General features: G+C 35.7%; 4 protein-coding genes across 9 annotated transcripts; 1 reads left to right on the forward strand and 3 right to left on the reverse strand.

Annotated features, from left to right (window-relative positions):
• The first annotated feature begins 2059 nt into the window (after window positions 1-2059).
• Window positions 2060-3269, forward strand: LOC125866070 (dehydration-responsive element-binding protein 2F-like). The gene has a single exon (XM_049546361.1). The coding sequence runs from the start codon at window positions 2239-2241 to the stop codon at window positions 3178-3180; it is 942 nt and encodes a 313-aa protein (XP_049402318.1). The 5' UTR covers window positions 2060-2238; the 3' UTR covers window positions 3181-3269.
• A 545-nt stretch (window positions 3270-3814) lies between these two features.
• On the reverse strand, window positions 3815-7117 carry LOC125866060 (adenylosuccinate synthetase, chloroplastic-like). The gene is made up of 4 exons (XM_049546348.1): window positions 6664-7117; window positions 5215-5907; window positions 4626-4937; window positions 3815-4217 (listed from the first exon to the last, which is right to left on the reverse strand). Exons 1-4 carry the CDS (start codon window positions 7009-7011, stop codon window positions 4047-4049), a joined length of 1524 nt encoding a protein of 507 aa, XP_049402305.1. The 5' UTR covers window positions 7012-7117; the 3' UTR covers window positions 3815-4046.
• Window positions 7118-8451: 1334 nt separating this feature from the next.
• LOC125866058 (pentatricopeptide repeat-containing protein CRP1, chloroplastic) lies at window positions 8452-13721 on the reverse strand. 5 transcript variants are annotated; one of them, XR_007446460.1, is made up of 9 exons: window positions 12993-13064; window positions 11483-12732; window positions 10381-10533; window positions 10226-10297; window positions 9750-9996; window positions 9541-9615; window positions 9063-9138; window positions 8926-8970; window positions 8452-8765 (listed from the first exon to the last, which is right to left on the reverse strand). XR_007446460.1 is itself a non-coding variant. In XM_049546347.1 (6 exons), the coding sequence occupies exons 2-6, from the start codon at window positions 12719-12721 to the stop codon at window positions 8673-8675; spliced, it is 1602 nt and encodes a 533-aa protein (XP_049402304.1). In that variant the 5' UTR covers window positions 12722-12736; window positions 13624-13721; the 3' UTR covers window positions 8453-8672. The 5 variants fall into 5 exon arrangements, 2 of the variants coding, with proteins under 2 accessions (XP_049402304.1, XP_049402303.1); XR_007446461.1 differs by lacking the exon at window positions 9063-9138 and having other exon boundaries at window positions 8680-8765; XR_007446459.1 differs by lacking the exons at window positions 9063-9138; window positions 9541-9615 and having other exon boundaries at window positions 8454-8765.
• A 659-nt stretch (window positions 13722-14380) lies between these two features.
• On the reverse strand, window positions 14381-17397 carry LOC125866061 (protein DETOXIFICATION 21-like). 2 transcript variants are annotated; one of them, XM_049546349.1, is made up of 9 exons: window positions 17265-17397; window positions 16886-17148; window positions 15788-16329; window positions 15603-15689; window positions 15451-15507; window positions 15138-15376; window positions 14929-15047; window positions 14659-14745; window positions 14381-14565 (listed from the first exon to the last, which is right to left on the reverse strand). In XM_049546349.1, the coding sequence occupies exons 2-9, from the start codon at window positions 17144-17146 to the stop codon at window positions 14491-14493; spliced, it is 1467 nt and encodes a 488-aa protein (XP_049402306.1). In that variant the 5' UTR covers window positions 17147-17148; window positions 17265-17397; the 3' UTR covers window positions 14381-14490. The 2 variants fall into 2 exon arrangements, with proteins under 2 accessions (XP_049402306.1, XP_049402307.1); XM_049546350.1 differs by lacking the exon at window positions 17265-17397 and having other exon boundaries at window positions 16886-17238.
• Between the last annotated feature and the right edge of the window lie 1081 nt (window positions 17398-18478).

Consider the following 18478-nt stretch of genomic DNA (forward strand, 5'->3'; position numbering starts at 1 on the left):
TGTATGTATGACGTGACGTGCATGACAATCCTCCACGAGATAAGAATAAAATTTGCATACACTCTACCCTTTCGTTCTTTAACAAGTTGGTAAGCTTATATTTTGTCATCATATATCAAAGGGGAACATAAGCCCGTGTTTCTCCTTTTATTACTCTCACAGGTTTACTACTACATATTACTACTAGTCTTCTTCAACTAGTTTCTTTTCTGTATACCATTTTTTGTCAACTTGTCATTAAGTTACTGGATGAAATGACTTTTATACCCCTCCCACCGACCCGAGTATAGTGGCAGAGTTGGGAATTCTAACTGGTGGAAAAAAATACAAGAATGCCACGTGTCATCTATTTACTGGATTGATCAATTCCCTGTTGCGTCCCGATTCCCCTGTAACTTTTTTCCTATTTGTACAATGTAATTCTCTAACGAGGGAAATTCAATTGAACCCCTCTTGAATCATGTATCTCTCTCCCTCTCTAGGGTGGATGTTGGATCCAAAAAATAATCTACATGAACTCAGTAACTTTTGTCGAGACTGTTAATATATCAAGAAATCCATTAAATATCTATAAATACCCAACTATGAACCCAATTGTTTATATATAGTATAACTTGAGTCCATTATAAAAATCCATAACTTCAAATTTTGAATCTGTTGCCACTCCCCGACCCCAAAGAAACTCAAATTCTTAATCCATCTGTCACTCCCTAGCCCTGAAAATTGCACTTCCCTCGAGTCCGTCATACAAACATAACTCATAACTTTAAATTCTGAATCCGCTTCTGTCACTCCCCGAGTCCATTTCAAAGTGTGATTCAAGTTGTCTTGTATGCGTACGTATATGACTGCATGGGATAAAGATGAATGTAAAGACTCGAGAATCAGGCTGTGAATGTCAGAAAAAATACATGTGAATTTAGAGGCTCGTGAATTTCAAAAATTCTTGTGAGGTGCTTTTTAATACTTATACAAAACTTATTAGTAGAAATTCATCACTGGCTAGTATTTCTTCTTCTGTGACTTTTATGAGAGAAGAATAGACCATTTTGAATTAATTAGAGAATCCAAGGAATGTGAGGTGTCATACTTCATTCAATTCAAAGCAATCTCTTTAGTTTGAGATTACAACAATGATGGATTTCATTAGAGTGTATTGTCTTTCTTTATACTTTCTCTGCTTGGTCTGATTTTGACTTGACACGAAGCGAAGCTTAAGAAAATAGATCAGGTTTTTTAATCTTGGGGTCTTTAACCGAAGATAGGTAGAATAATGCTATCAAAATTTCATTCAATCTTATGATCTTAATCATGTCATGTGGAAAGTTAGAATAACGGACAGTAAGATAAATAAATTAAAACGAACGGAGTAAGAATTTCGAATTACGCAAAGGATGTTTTAAAAAAAAAAAAAAGAAACAAAGAAGAAGAGAAGAATTATCCTAAATAACATCCACACAACCACCTAAACTAAAAGTAATAGATGGATATAGAACTATATTATAATACATGCAATATATGTATAACGTATATAATCTATACATTTCGGCTAGAAAAAGTAAATTATGAATCCGATCGGCTATTTGTATAAAGAGCGTGTAGTTCATTTTTCATAATCGTCATGTATGGTTTAACATATGTAAATGACTTGATTGTGTAGATTTTTTATTCATTATCGTCATTGCATATAACTTAAAACTTTCATAAAATAAAAAGAGTAAAATGAAAGAATGAGAGAAATTAGAACTAAAGAATAATGTGACTTGACATTATATTCAGTGTACACTACTACTTAGCTCAAACGGTCACATGTATGAGCTCTTATAACACTTACAAACGTGAAAACATTTAAATCAAAACTACAAATTCTTCCCTTATACACACACACACATATATATATTCCCACTCCTTCCAATATATCCCTCACACTCAACACTTAGCAAAAATACAATACTACACTTTCTCATATAACACTGATATAGTCTAACGTACTAAACGGGCTTTCAGTTGGCCCGAAAAGTAAACACTCTACAATTTTCTTGTACACTTTTGCCTACCAGTACGACACTGATAATCTAGTCTAGCATGTTGAACGGGCTTTCAGTTGGCCCGAAAAGTTAACACACTATACACTCTTAACTACCCTTCACTAAGCTATAACTTCTTACAATTTTTCCTGTACTCTTTGGCCTTCCAGTACGACACTGATAATCTAGTCTAGTGTACTGAACGGGCTTTATGGACAGCTACAAAAGAAATCCACTAAAACCATGGAAGAAGGGCCCGGCAAGAGGGAAAGGGGGCCCGCAGAACGCGTTATGCGAATACCGAGGCGTTCGACAGAGAACATGGGGGAAATGGGTAGCAGAAATCAGAGAGCCTAAAAAGAGAACTAGGCTATGGTTAGGATCTTTTGCTACAGCTGAAGAAGCTGCAATGGCTTATGATGAAGCAGCAAGAAGATTATATGGACCAGATGCTTACCTTAATTTACCTCATATGAGAGCTAATTTCAATCCATTGAACAAATCACAAAAGTTCAAATGGTTTTCATCAACCAACAACTTTGTTTCATCATTAATCCCAAATACCACTGGCTTACTCAACTTAAGTGCTCAGCCAAATGTTCATGTAATTCACCAAAGACTTCAAGAACTCAAGAGAGCAGAGGCCGCGGCTGCAACAGCCTCATCTTCGAGTTCATCAATCAGTGATCTTCCCAAAAATGGAACTCAAAACTATAGTAAATTACAACCTGAGTACTTGACAATGACAAGTCCGCAAGTGATGATCAAGGAGAAGGAAGATGAATTCTCATCACTCAACAATGTAGCGGTTCGTGGTGATCAAGCTGAGAAGCCTCAGATTGATCTGAATGAATTTCTTCAACAAATAGGAATAATGAAAAGAGATGATCATCAACAACAACCGCCTGATAAAAATCAAGATCATGATCATAATAATAATAATAACAGCATCAGTAGTTTCACAGAGTCGGGAGTTTCACTAAAAGACGATAGTTCAATTGCTCATTTATTTGGTGATACAACAAGTTATAATTGGGACACATTGGGTGCAATAACAGGTATAGAAGATCATGAGGTAGCAGCAGAAGAGGCTAATAGCTTTTATAATGTGAATGATGAGCTTATGTTTCCATCTTCAATATGGAACTTTTGAAAGAATTTATCTTATATACACGTATTAAAAGTATCTTTACATCGTCGGTGTATTTTAACCGACTATAATAGGTTATTTACAGATCATTTTTAACTTTAATAGAATAAGAATTTATTCAATGTCAAGTGAGGCAATTATAAACCAATTGTATTTCAAAATAGAGCGTCCTCTATCACGTGAAACTCAGATTCAGTTCCTTTTTTAAAAAAACTGGGAATTAATTAAGTTCATGTTCTATATATTTCACAGTAAACCATATAATAAATTGATTTATCGTATAGTTTCATATAAAAAATTATATTCTGAAAGTTTTAAGAAGTCAATGTCTGCTTTAGACCCAGCAGAGCCTCCTAAGCCACGGCGAGATTGCTAGTTACACATCTAAATTATGGGGGTCTGCTATTAACACTGCAGTGACATCATCTTAATAGACACCACAGCTTAACACAAAATGAGTGCAAGCTTGATAATTAAGTTCCGGGGTAATAGGACCCTCGTATAGTTTAGATGTGTAACTAGAGGGTGGTTCTCATGCATTATCCCGAGTAAAATACGTTTACCAATAGAAACATCTGATATAGATCAACAAGTCAAAAATTAAAAGGCAAACAGTTCAATACAGACAGAAGCGTCATCACTCAAGTAAGCTAGTGGCGTTCTTAACTGACTTTTCCTTGGGAGGTTCAACAAAATCCCGAAAGGAAAACAGGGAGGGGGTATATCTAGCTTTAAAAACAACAAGTACATTATTGTTACATTAAGCAACGACATCAAACTGATAATGCCTAAAGTTACTACAAGCTTAGCTAAGGTTTACCAGCAATTTGAAGAATATGATTCTGGTAATATGATGAAAATATCTAAAATCACTTGTAGATAAGGGCGTCACGACCAGGCCCAATACCAATGTAGTGGATAGGTACCCCAACAAGCTCCTCTATCCTTTCTACATACTCGCGTGCAGCCTTGGGCAAGTCAGAATACTTCCTGATGGAAGAAATATCAGTCTGCCATCCAGGCAAAACTTCATACTCCACCTACATAGATGAGAAAAAGGAAAACATATAGCATTAGTCACAAACACACAATACAAGAAAATAGAAAACGGTAATAAGATACAAGCAACATGGGCAATTAAAGAAGTATCAATATGCATACTGAAGGTCTACTGATATGAACAGCCAATAGAAAAAAATCATGATATATGGGAGAGAAAAGGCAGATTGAAAGAACAAAAGAGTTGCAAAAATTAGGGAATTTTGTTTTCATCCACCTTCCGATAATAGGGTAGAGGAAATTAAACTAAAGTTAACTCCTCACTGAAAAACAAAACTTTTATGAAAAAAGATTTTCTGAAAGTTGGAACTAATAATCTGGTCGTCCAAACACCACAAAAATCATCACGTAAAAAGATGTTGAAGTAGAACAAAAAAAAAGAAACTTACTTTTATTTGTTCGAGAAGAGTTAGATCAGAAGGAAAAGAATTTAATGTTGAACCATCAGGATGCCTGTAAGTAACACCCAACTGAATTTCTGATAGATCTGACAGCACATCTAGTTTTGTCAGGTTTAGAGAAGCAAATCCATTTATTTGACAGCAGTATCTCAGTGCAACTATGTCTAGCCAACCACAGCGACGAGGGCGTCCAGTAGTTGTGCCAAACTCCTGCCCAGCAGAACGAAGAACATCACCACCTTTGCCCATGAGTTCTGTTGGGAAAGGACCAGAACCAACTCTTGTCGTATATGCCTTAACCTGCAGGAAAAGCATCAATTAAAACAACTCAATATTTGCTGCTCAACGCTCAAAGTGTGATAAATGCAGACTGAAGGACCATGCAGTTAATTGGTTCCTAAGAGCTAGTTGATATGAGGATCATATTCTTCTGGCTAAAAGCTGGGTGTATCACACGTTTAGCTGATTGACAATGATAGATGTACTGCAATATGTTTTTGGAAAGATGGAACTGTTCTTCATTATTCAGTATAAAAGGAAAAAAATTCTTTTAAGAAAATAAATCAAGTTTGCTTACCACACCAACAAGATCACCGACAACTCTGGGAGCAATTCCAAGACCTGTGCAGATTCCACCAGCTGATGGACTGGATGAAGTGACAAAAGGATATGTCCCAAAATCGATATCCAGCATAGTTGCCTGACCACCTTCTACCAAAATCTTCTTTTTCTGAGATATAGCATCATTCATGAAGTGCACGGTATCTGTAATGAAAGGTTCCAACCTCTCAGCAAATTTCTTATAGCGTTCCACTTCCTCCCTGAGCATGTCAGGGCTATACTTAAAACCTTGGAATCTTGAAGCGGCATCTGATAATAAAAGATCAAGCTTTTGGGGGAATGTGTCCATATGCCTTAAATCACTTACCCTTATGCCATTTCGAATAACCTTGCTTGAATAGCAAGGCCCAATGCCTCTCTTGGTGGTTCCAATAAAGGACTTATCTAGCTCAGCTTCTCTAAGCCCATCTACTTCTTGGTGAAAATCAAATAACAACTGAGCACGATCGGATACCAAAATCCTTCCTTGGCAAGAAACTCCATTAGATTCAAGATTGTCAATTTCATTAAAAAGTCCTGGTAGATGTACCACAACTCCGTTACCAATAACACATATAGTTTCCTCATTGAGAATCCCTGAAGGGACAAGGTGCAGAGCAAACTTCTTCCCCTCAGAATTGTAAATAGTGTGCCCAGCATTGGCTCCTCCCTAACAACCAAAAACATTATTAAAAAGCTCAGCTAGCGTAGTTAACAAGCTTATCTATCCCAAGCAATATAAAGTGAAGTAGAATGATAGAATGGCAAATAAATAGAAACAACAAATTTAAAACAAAATGGTATAGATATGAAATACATATGAACATTATACAAAAAATATTTAATCTTGCACCTAAAGACATGACCTACTGGTCATTGGGTTGAGAATCCTGAACTCTAATGTTCAAATCCCTTGGAGTTGAAAACAGTATGTGATTTCTTCGTATTTGTCCAAGCCTTGGTGGATAGAGTTATGTGGTACTTCCAGCAGGTACCAAATGGGAGCAATCAAGTGATCAAAAAATAATACGGGGAAACTCTAGAATCAAAAGAAACTATGATCCTAAGGTATCACTAGGGCTCCTTTTGAAGGCCTCTTGTATTCTAAGTCACCCACTCACTGAAACCAAGCATATCTAACAAAAAATTCCAAATAATGAAGCAAATATTGTTCTTGATTTGGCCTAAAATTTACTCCAAGATGCTAACTATACAGTATCAGTGTTATTTAACCGGTTAAAGGAAGTTATCACTCGTACATAAACTCGTATAGACATAAACTCATATAGCACCCAAGGCTGTGGCCTAGTTCAAATTTCAGCAGAGACAAGAACACTAGGCGATTTCTTCTAGCTGGACAGAATTGCTGGTATCCCGTTGAATTAACCGAAATGATAATACTAATAATAAACTCATACAAATATACCTGACAACGAGCAACAATATCAAATTGCTTAGCCAATATATCAACGAGCTTTCCTTTTCCTTCATCACCCCATTGACAACCCAGCACGCCTGATACCTGACTCAGTGACTCAATTCGACTCAGTCCTGACTCGTTGACCCCTTGACGATCCACTACCGAGGAAAGCGGCTTTGTCGAACAAACGATCAATGAAGAAGCCTTCTTCTTCCTTTGCTGGAACTGAATGAGCCTACAACTATTGGTCCCATTGTAACCGATGATCCCACTCCGGTGACTCACCTTCGCCGTCGCGGTGGCTGTCGCCGTTGTGATTGAGCTGGCATCGAGCCCCATGGTTGAGATGTTCATAGTGGCGGCGCCGGGCGGCGTGCGGTTGCGTTGTGCACAGGGAAGAGGAAAAATGTTTTTTCAGGGTTTAGGTTCAGGAGAACTGTTAGGTGGAGAGCATGGGACCAATTCACTACGTGCGAGAATAATAATATATTCGTATGTTCACTCCCATTCTTAATTATTAGTCTCGAATTAATTCGCAAATTATTTTCAATATAAATGAATTATTAACTTCAAAATATATATCAAACACTTTTGAATCTAAATTAATCAAATATCAAAACATATATAAAGTCCAAAAGAATAACTAAAATCATTCGAGAACTTTTTCAATTATCTCCTTTTGTGTGATGTCTTTTATGTGTATACCTTTTAACTTCTAATTGTAATCCAACAACCTACCCAGTAAAATCTCACAGGTGTAGTCAGTGACCTCTAATTATAAACAAGTCTAATTATTTTAAATTAACATGAGATAAGAAACCAATATTAGATAACATAGTGTCACTCGTAACAAGTCTTTATTCTTCTATTTAAAACCAACGACAACATAGTGTATTCCACAAGTGGAGTCTAAGAAGAGTGATGTGTATACAACCTTACCTCTGCCTTTGTGAAAGGTAGAGAGGTTGTTTCATCCCGATTTTAAACCAAATCCATAGTTTAACTTCCACGCCGTGTCTATTTTATTGCAAAAAACAATCATCCAACAACAATTTATTACCATAAGAATGTTAATAAATAATCTCACTATGAGATTGGGGATAAGGTCTGCGTACAAACCCCACTCTAGGTATATTGTTGTTGTATTTCCAAGTCTTACTGATAAAGAAAGAATGTATATGCATGAATCATGATTACAAAGAATGCATCCTCTTTAATTTAGTGTTGTCATTTGCAGATTCTGCACCAGTGTCGAAACAAGACTNTTTCAATATAAACGAATTACTTTAACTTCCAAATATATATCAAACACTTTCAATGTGAATCTAAATTAATCAAATATCAAAATATATATATAGTCCAAAAGAATTAAAGAATAACTTACATTGTTCTAGAACTTTTTCAATTATCTCCTTTCGTAATGTCTTTTATGTGTGTATACCTTTTTATTGAATGTGTTTTTTTTATATAATCGATTCTATTTGACTTCTAATTGTAGTCCAACAACGTACCCAATAAAATCTCACAGGTGTAGTCTGTGACCTCTAATTGTAAACAAGTCTAATTATTTTAAATTAACATGAGATAAGAAACCAATATTAGATTAAATAGTGTCACTGGTAACAAGTCTTTATTCTATTTAAAACCAACAACAACATAGTGTATTCCACAAGTGGAGTCTAAGAAGAGTGATGTGTATACGGCCTTACCTCTGCCTTTGTGAAAGGTAGAGAGGTTGTTTCATCCCGATTTTAAACCAAATTCATATTTTAACTTCCACGCCGTGTCTATTTTATTGCAAAAAACAATCATCCAACAACAATTTATTACCATAAGAATGTTGATAAATAGTCTCTCTATGAGATTGGGGATAAGGTCTACGTACAAACCCCACTCTAGGTATATTGTTGTTGTATTTCCAAGTCTTACTGATAAAGAAAGAATGTATATGCATGAATCATGATTACAAAGAATGCATCCTCTTTAATTTAGTGTTGTCATTTGCAGATTCTGCATCAGTGTCGAAACAAGACTTCATTATTGTAGCAATGGAATCTACAGCTGCAATACCGCACTCTTTTAGCCTTCAGAGACGCTGCTTTTCTCTCCTTCAAAGTACAAAGGTTAATCAGACTGCAAATTATGTCGCTACGTTAAGTAACAAAATAAACTCTCAGCAGGATCGAGTAATCCAAGAAACGCGGAGAGTCTAATCTGTAAGCATAGCAGATTGAGCTTGGTGATAACATCGAGTGAAGCATTTCTTACCTGTTGATATAGCAACAATGCAGACGAAGAGAAGTACATCTGGGGCTGCCAAGGAAACAAGAGATATCAGTAATGGTTACATACGTGAATCGTGATGCAACAGACAACATATTGATGGAAGAACGTGCCACAGACACCTTAGTATCATTAAGTTTAATAGTAGTTCCAGATATTTCGTTTTACAGGCACAGGCAGGCAGCCATGAGCCATTTACTGAGACACAAAGGAAAAAGGGGTATAAGTCGGCTCCAATAGCAGTGGTTATAGGATGAATAGAATATTTAAGTAGAGGCAATCGAACGAACATATATGAAGCATCTGAAAGGAACAAGTGGTCTCAAAAATATGCTATGCTCCAACAGTAAAGAATGGAATTGAATGGGAAAGTCATTATTGCACGTGTAGAACAAATCTAATATTGCAAGTTCAGTGAAATTTTAAAGCTAATATGATGACTTCCCCTACATACAATCGCAGATTCACATTGAAGTTAATGATCCTAAAGTAAGCAGATTGTAAGCAAACTGCAAACAATTGTAACCATTGGTTCTCCAACAACTAGGATATACCAAATGTTAATATAATCCACAACAATTCGAATGTGTACTCACAAACCTCAAAAATGACAAGTGACTCTGCAATATCCACATTTCAGGAAGCTATATGATCTCACAGGTTAAATAATGCTCCCTATAAATACAGCACGAGGAAGAGCTAAAAAGATAAGCTGCACAAAAGAGACAGAAGGCGGCCGGATCAACAATTTAGCTAAGGAAAACAAAATATGGAAATAATTACTAAGCAGATCAAGGACATTATCTTACTTGAGCATCAAAGTCCTCAAAGATTACAGTGAGCAGCATCAAAAGTGTTTTTAGTTTCTGGTGCTGTGCGTCATCTACTGATTGAAGAAACTAACAAAACCGCAATACAGCCTAATAAGGCTAACTACTTATACTTAAACTAACAGTGTCTCTGTTCAAGGATCATCAATGCTGATTGCAACATTTCCCTAGCCTTTCTGTCTGGCGTACATCCAGTGGATTCCATTTCACTATATATCTTGGGGACCTAGCAAGCAACAACAAAGTAGAGCCACATAAATGTTGTTAAATACAAAAAAGTAAGTCAACATCTAATTTCCATGCTTTTCACCGCCTTTGCTACACTGAAGCCCAAATTACTCATTTTTTATGCAACAATTTAATCATGCATTTTTCAAATTATGACTTTGTTTAGTCACATCACATTCAAGAAAAGTGTGAAGGCCAATGGCTCGTAGCAATATTAGAAGCCAAACCTGATCAAACTTCTTAGCCCTCATAAAAGCCTTCATTAAAGTGCTATAAGTAATCACATCAGGAGTAATACCCTACAGAAATAGCAGCACCACTATCAGCAAAGTTTATGACAGGAAATATGTTTTAGGGAAATTTGGAAAGTTTAAGGACTTACCATCTCCTTTATATGCAGGTAAATTGATTGTGCCTCCATATACCTACCAGCATTCCCAAAAGCATTTATCAACATATTTAGCATTATAAGGTTTGGTTCCATCCCTTCGGCTTCCATTATCTGCAGAACCTTCACAGTCTGCTCACATAATCCCTGCACACAAGGCAAAAATATTACTCCCACCATTTCAATTTGTTTACCTTACTTTCCTTTTTAGTCCGTTTCAAAAAGAATGTCTCTTTCCTTTTTTTGGCAACTCTTTAGTTCTAACTTTCCACATAGATTAAAGAATATTTTGGTACATCTTACATATCCTTAGTTTAAAAGCACAAGATTAGAAAGTTTTCTTTACTTTCTCAAACTCCGTGTCAAGTCAAAACTAGACAAGAAAATTGAAACGGGGGGAGTAAAAAGATGGAATCTCCTCAAAGCTACTTAAAGATACTATCTTGAACATAGTAATACAAAGGGAAACGTATCATTAACTACATATACAAATGAATGTAAAGAGAGACCACGAATGTGTGTATGAAACACACATGTCTTGGGTTTTGCCTAAACCCAAACATGTCTGTAAAAAGATGGAATCTCCTCAAAGCTACTTAAAGATACAATCTTGAACATAGTAATACGAAGGGAAAGGAATCATTAACTACATATACAAATGAATGTAAAGAGAGACCACAAATGTGTGAATGAAACACACATGTCTTGGGTTTTGCCTAAACCCCAAACATGTCTTGGTGAGAGAAAGTTTTTACTGTACTAGATGGAAGACATTTATGACTAAATATCAACTCAACTACACAACCATTTCCAAACTTATCTAATCCAAGATTAGCACTACCATTATATTAAGTGGCAGATTTACAGTCATGCAGCTCCCGACTTTGAAAATATTCACCTCCCAATGAGAGAATTTGCTTTTGTAACCTAACGACAACTCCTGCCCTTCTGAAGACCACTTCAGTAGTCATTCCTTATACTGTCAATGTCATGCATTCCTTTTATACCGTAAATGTAATTCACACCTTCATTTTTTTTAATGCAATAACTAAAAGCAAATCAGTCTCCTTCGAGAAGGAAAGATAAAACAACTCACCTGCTGAGCATAGGCATGGGCCAGGACACAAAAGATGCTAGGTGAAAGCTGAAGGCCTTCCAATTTTAGGGAATTTAAACAATATTCTGCATCCTCAAATCTCCCGTGCTGGCCATAAATATCAACCAAGACAGTGTAAATAGCCCCGCTCTTGTGATGTCCTCTCCCTTGCATATTCTCAAGAATAGTATCAATAACAGCCCACCTGCCCTGCTCCACTAAATGGGTAATAATGATAATGAAGATCTTAGGATCAGGGTATAGTCCTTGATCTTGCATCTCATTGAACAATTCTATAGCAGTATCTAGATGCCCATACTTGCAATGCCACCGGATCAGAGAATTCCATGTTCTAAAATCAGGTTTTATGCCTTCTTGGCGCATTTTGTCAAACATTTCTACGGCCTCTCCCAACTCACCATACTTGCCAAAAGTATCAATGATGCTATTAAAGATGCGCTTATCTAGTCGTAGCCCCATCTCGCGGATCTCTTCCACAATGCCTAGTGCTTTTTTCCACATGCCATTGTCCCTATACAGTTCAATTATTTTACTATACACAAAAGAATTTAAAGGATAACTTTCTCTCCTCATTTTGGCAACAATTAACCAAGTATCTTCAAGCCGCCCAGCACTGACATAATACTCAAGCAGGATCTCATAAGTTTCTTGGTTCCTGTCAACAGCCAAATCATCGAGTAACATCAAGACCTTATCTGCTAGCCTTAAGAGGCCTTTTCTCAAGAAGCTCCTAAGTACGATATTGAACACCTTTATCCTTGGTTTGCAACTAGAACATAACATTTCTTGAAAGATTGCATCAGCTTCCGAAGTCCTGCCAACACTTCCAAGGGCAGCGATCAGGCTGCTATAAGATACAAAACTTGGATGAAAACCCAAAGCTTCCATCTCGGAAAGCAGCCTCATTGCCTTATCAACGTCGCCTTCAGTACACAACTCACATATGGACTCATTGTATAAATCATATGAAATTTCCTCATCATTTCTATAACAAGTCTGGTGCTCATTGTTTGAGTTTTCAATGGTTCCATTAAGACAATTAACTAAAAAGCTAAATCTTTTACCTCTACTTTGCAATATAAGCTGGCATGACGTATGTAGTATCTTGTGTTTGACTGGATTAATGTGATGCTTTAGACAAACAGGTACAAAGCCACACACACTATGAGGACATATAGCTGGACTGGATCTAAAAAGAAGCTTTTGCCGCATCTGCATGTTTCTATATTCTCACTGCAAAACAAAAGAACAAGTTAAATAACCATAGCTACTGAAGAAACAGATAGTGGAAGCATAGTAGCTCAAATAGTTAGCCAGCTAACTGAACTTTCACCTTGTTGGTGAGGGATTCGATTCCCCACCTTGTAATCCCCTCCCTCTTTTCCCCCTTCCCCTACCCCCAATTTAAAAGGAACAAATAAAAAAACTGAAAACAGGTAATTTGTAAGCAAAAAAATCAATTCTTTCTAGTTATATCCACACATAAGACCTAACAAATGCAAAATTCGCCAGAGAAAGTGATGAAGTTATGCCACATACAAATAACTACATCATCAGGACAAATTACATCATTTTCACATTTGAGTTCATACATAGAGACATACACTTCAGAAACAAAACAAAATATGTGGCTCATAAGCTCAAATTTCTAATCATCAGCTCCCCTTTCACGCATTTTATCAACACAACAAAATCAAATCCATTACAGATTCCATACATTATACCATATCTTCACCTTGTCAACATTAAACAAAAAAGTTTTTTTTAAAAAAACTGCATAATATTCTAGGTTCAACGCTCCAATGTTCACCGACAGAGTTCTCTTGTTTCAAAGCAAACAAAATTAAATGTTTTTGGGTATACTAATTATCTATTTCACTATAATTTTGTCCAATTTGCAGCATGAACTGATTATAAATTCCTCGGGAATCTTAATATCTTAGTTGGTTGACTAACTGAATTTTCAACTTGTTGCGAGTTCGATTCCCATACTGTAATCCCCTTCCCCTACCAAAAAAAAAAACTCCACATTCATTTGAGTACAAAAAGCATTTAATAAATTCTTATGCATGACTGTTAACCACAAAATCATTGGAGAAATGGAGTTAGCAATTGCTTACAATTGGATTTCGACTGTTCGAAATTGATGAAACGGAGCAAAATTGCAGTGGGATTTTCTGGAAACAAGTTTTTAGGATGATGATGATGATGATGTGTAATGGCGAATCTACCCTTATGATCTTGAAGAAAAAAGTACAACGTTTGATCACGGTTGCTTTGTAAACACAAGGGTATTTCAGAGTTTTCACAGATTGAAGGGATGATTCATTGATTTGAGGACACTTTTATATTTTAGTCCCATTTAAGGAAGATTTGCAAAAATAGCCAAACTTTGATACTCACTCCGTCTCAAATTATTTGTCATATTTCTCCTTTTACATTCCTTAAGATAATATTATTAATAAGAAGTGTTTTGACTATTTTATCTTTACTTATATCTTAAGATATAATCTATCGTTATTAAACATTTATTCTATCATTTACGTATCATCACCATATAATTGAAGTGTTTGTAGTCTCCAAGAATACTTACCGAGAAAAGGATAATTGATTTTATTTAATAGTTTAAGACAACTATTTTAAAAATCACGACATATAATTTGAATAGAAACTAAGGGAGTACTATTGAATTGGTCACAAGTTTGTGGAATGCGTAAATCTTGTATCAGTTGTTCACCTATTTACAAGTTCACTCAGATGACAAATAAATTCATACTATCTTCATTTTACCTATCTTATTAAATTCCGAATGAACAACTCCTGTATGTTTTATTCAACTTTATAAAGATTTTTAAACTAGGGTGGATGACAAAAAGAGTCGAAAATGTAATTTTTTCCAATTGATACATCTAAAAATCTATATCATATGATAAGAATTTAATGCTCATGAAATTACATGATCAAAAAAGGTTAGGAATTATTCAACATCAAGCAGTTTGTGAATCATCATTAGTTTTATCTTCTACTAGCCATCTCTTCACTCTCTGTTGAGCAATTAAAACCTGTATGGATGAGAAATATCTTGATTAATTTTCCAAGATAATAATACATCCAAAGCTTATAATATAATTAAACTTAAGATAATATATTAGTACCTGTTTATTCCAATCAGTTTTCAATGTGATTATAAGTAGTACAATTGTCTGGACCAGTGTACCAAAAATCATTCCAACCCAAACACCCTATAAAGACATTTTCCAAAATTGGAGAAACTGTTAACACAAAAGAAAAGTAGACTTTTTTCCAAATGTTGCTCAAATTCTTCAAAAATATCGAATAGGTGCGTGTCAACGATCCGATGCAGATGCAACAATATTTTTGGAGAGTACGAGAAACGCAGAAGAAAAGGGAATGAGAGAACTCACTTTAACTTGCAGTTTGAAAACATAACCAAGTACAACTCCAACTGGAATGCCTACTAAATAATAGCAGCCTATGTTAACATAGGCTACAATGCTCTGCCATCCGGCGCCAACAGCAACGCCTGCATCAATAAACTCTTGATTTTTTTGCGCGATTCTTGAAAATGTTTTTCGTAGGATGAGCATTTGAATTGGAGAAATGAAGTACTCACCAGAGAGAACTGGTTGAATACTGTTCATGAGTATGGAAAATGCTAATAGAGGAGACAATTTTTCGACTTCTTTAGCCACGTCTGGACTGTCTGTGAATAAGTAAGACAGACGTCCACGCAAGAACAGAAAGAACAGAAACAAAATGAACCCAATGACAAATGATGTTGTTGCTGTATTCCATATTGAAAAGCTTGCTGCTTTCGCGCTCCCTCTTCCCAGCTCATTTGACACTCGTACACTGATTGAAAACCCTCTATAAAGAAGAATAGTCTAAAAATAACATAAATGGATTACAAACTATGATTATATTACCATGCTGCAGCTAAGAAACCAAGAGATATCATCATTTCCCAAGCATTGATGTTAAGGCTGCAAAAAAGGGGTAAAAAATTGATCGATAGGTAAACGAAGCTAGCATGAACAAAAGGTCTAATCGAAATAAGAAAGGAGTATAACAACATTACCATATAGAAAGAGCACCAATCTGAACCATAGCATTTTTCAAGTTTCCTGTAATAAGAACTAGTATACTATTGTACCAGAATTCAAGGCTGCCAAAAAAAAAACTCGAAAAATTCAGACTTTTAGGCTCAAAGATGCTTTTGTGACATGATACTTCCTATATCGCGAATAATGGAATGAGTCTCACCAAAGCATGGCACCAGAAGACAAAGAAAGCTTGATTACAGGCCAAAGATCCTTGAATGCCAAACATGTAAAGCCTTTCCAAGTTTCTTTGCATCCTCCACACATTACGAACATTAACTGACCAACATTGGGAAGCCAGTATGCCAAAATTGTAGATATCATGGCACCGGTGATTCCAAACTTAAACTTCACAGTTAAAAGCCAGGAGAGGGAAATGTGGATCGCTAAGGTACAAGCTGCCAAGTATGTAATAATCTTGTTCTTGCTTTGAGCTTGTAAGAACATTTGACATGTATATGATGCAACGAAGGAGTAAGTCACCGGTATTAACCATAAAGAAATGAGCCCGGCCTCTTTTGCTATCTCTTCATTCTGTCCTAAAGCTTTTAGGATCGGCGTGGTGAAGATGTAGAGTGGTAAAAGCAGGGTTGTGGTTACTGTCAAGACGATCCAAGATCTTTGGAGATAAATCCCGAGCATGTGATATTGTTTTGCACCATACGATTGTCCACACAGAGTTTCTAATCCACTTGCCATTCCCATCTGCAGTATACAAATCATATTTAACGTTTTAATTCATCACTCAACAACTCAATGTAATCCCACAAATGGGGCCTGGAGAAGGTAGAGTGTACGCAGACCTTAAACCTACCTTTGAGAAGGTAGAGAGGTTGTTTCGGAAAGACCCTCAACTGAACTATCAGTGAAAAAAGAGGCAATAGCAACAAACAGATACAACAACAAGATATCAAAGCGAAACAACTAGTAGAGGTAGAAATCAAAAAATAAGGGGAAAAAACGCACACCCTCCTAGCAAGGGTCATGTCCTCGATAAGCTGAAGTTGCGTCATATCCTTTCTAATCATCTCATTCTCACCACAATATTTCTTAGGTCTACTTCTACCTTTCCTCAAGCCTAATACGGTCAACCTGACCGGGGGGCATCCACACATCTCCTCTTTAACATGTCAGAACCATCTCATCTCCCTTCCCGCATCTTATCATCTCTAAAACAACCACTACTATGAATCATGATTACTATTGTTAAATACATTTCAATTCTTGATTAGAAATAAGTGAGATAGAACAGAAAAAGTACCAGAATGCCATTGCCAAATCTCAGGAGGACAGTACTGACTAAAGCATAAGCAGCAAGTTCATTAGGTCCAATATGACCAACAAATGAGTGAGTAATAACAGTTACTCCAAACGTCGAAAACTTTGTAAACATGGCTGGAGCAGCAATCACCCACATCTTCTTCGTCTCGTTCCATAACTTCTCCTTGAAATTCACTTCCTTTTCACCATCCTCCACAGCTTGCACTTCACTCAACAACTTCTCACTGATATCAGCTTCCATTTCTGCATAAAAATTCAATCTTACAGGCTCAAATCCTTAAGCAGTGAATATATATAACCAAAATGGAGTAACTTTCTAACAAATTGAGTGAATATATATCAATAAATCTGTCAAATACCAGCAAATGTGCCCTGCTAGAGTGCTAGTATCCTCTGCCTTTGACAAAATGTTAGTTTTAAGGAATGCAATGGAATTGTAAAATACAACTACTTTCAAATGTGTTCTATAAAAAAGCTTAGAACTTTATATATATATATATGACATTTAAAGTTTTTGAAGGACGTGACAACAACATATCCAGTATAATCCCATAAGCGGATCTGGGAGGGTAGTGTTTTTGCAATGGCAGCCTCGTTACCCTAATGTAAAGAGGTTGTTTCTGATAAACGCTCGACTCGAGATACATCTCAGATATTATAACAACTTTTACACTATCAGGTTGCCTAAAAGATAACTACAGAGACTATAGGTCACTATTCTTTTTTTTAGTTGAAAAATAGGTTATCATATTTTATTATGAAAGCACTTAGCACAATGATACATAATTACATAGTACCCAAATCTTTGTCATGAAATAAAAATAAATTTTAAAAAGATGATGTATTCTTAATGGAACAACTTTATGATAAGCACATGATTTTTGCTATAACTTTGTCCTTTTTTAATTGCTCAAAGAAAAAGTTGGATTATTAAAGAGAAAAAGAGATTAAAATAGACATTTGATTCCATCTTTCTGATTTCACCCAGACAACAACTTTATTTCTTTTATTTATTCCTCCTATCTTATTCATCACACCAAAAAATAATAATTAAGTTATTGTTACTATTCTCTTCTTCATTATTTTCTATATATGATTATTGATTTGGATATGCATTACTTGAGTCAAGGATTTATCGGAAACAGTTCCTCTACTTTCACAAGGTAAGAATAGGTTGCGTACATGTCTTCCTCCCTAGATGCCATTTATATGAGATTTCATCGGGTATATTGATTTTTATTGTAATAGGTACGACATGAGTGTTGTTGGTGATGGTGCACGGTCCTTTTTCCGACCAACCTTTCAAACTTGTATTGTTTATAATTTCTCAATCAAGTTTTGAATGATTTACTAGTAAAAAATTTCTTGTGATTCAAATATGAAGTCTCATTCGAAATTTTAGACAAATGAGTTTAAGATATTGGATCCTTATGATATCTCGTACACATTTAAAGGATTAGTCGACTTCTAATTTATTGAAGTTATAATAAACAAAGTTATCAAATACTTGTGCGGATGAGAATTATTATACTAGTACAAAAAATAATTGAAAAGAGAGGTGAAAGAATAATTT

Source organism: Solanum stenotomum, chromosome 5 (genome assembly GCF_019186545.1).
Source record: "Solanum stenotomum isolate F172 chromosome 5, ASM1918654v1, whole genome shotgun sequence".
Classification (NCBI taxonomy): Eukaryota; Viridiplantae; Streptophyta; class Magnoliopsida; order Solanales; family Solanaceae; genus Solanum; species Solanum stenotomum.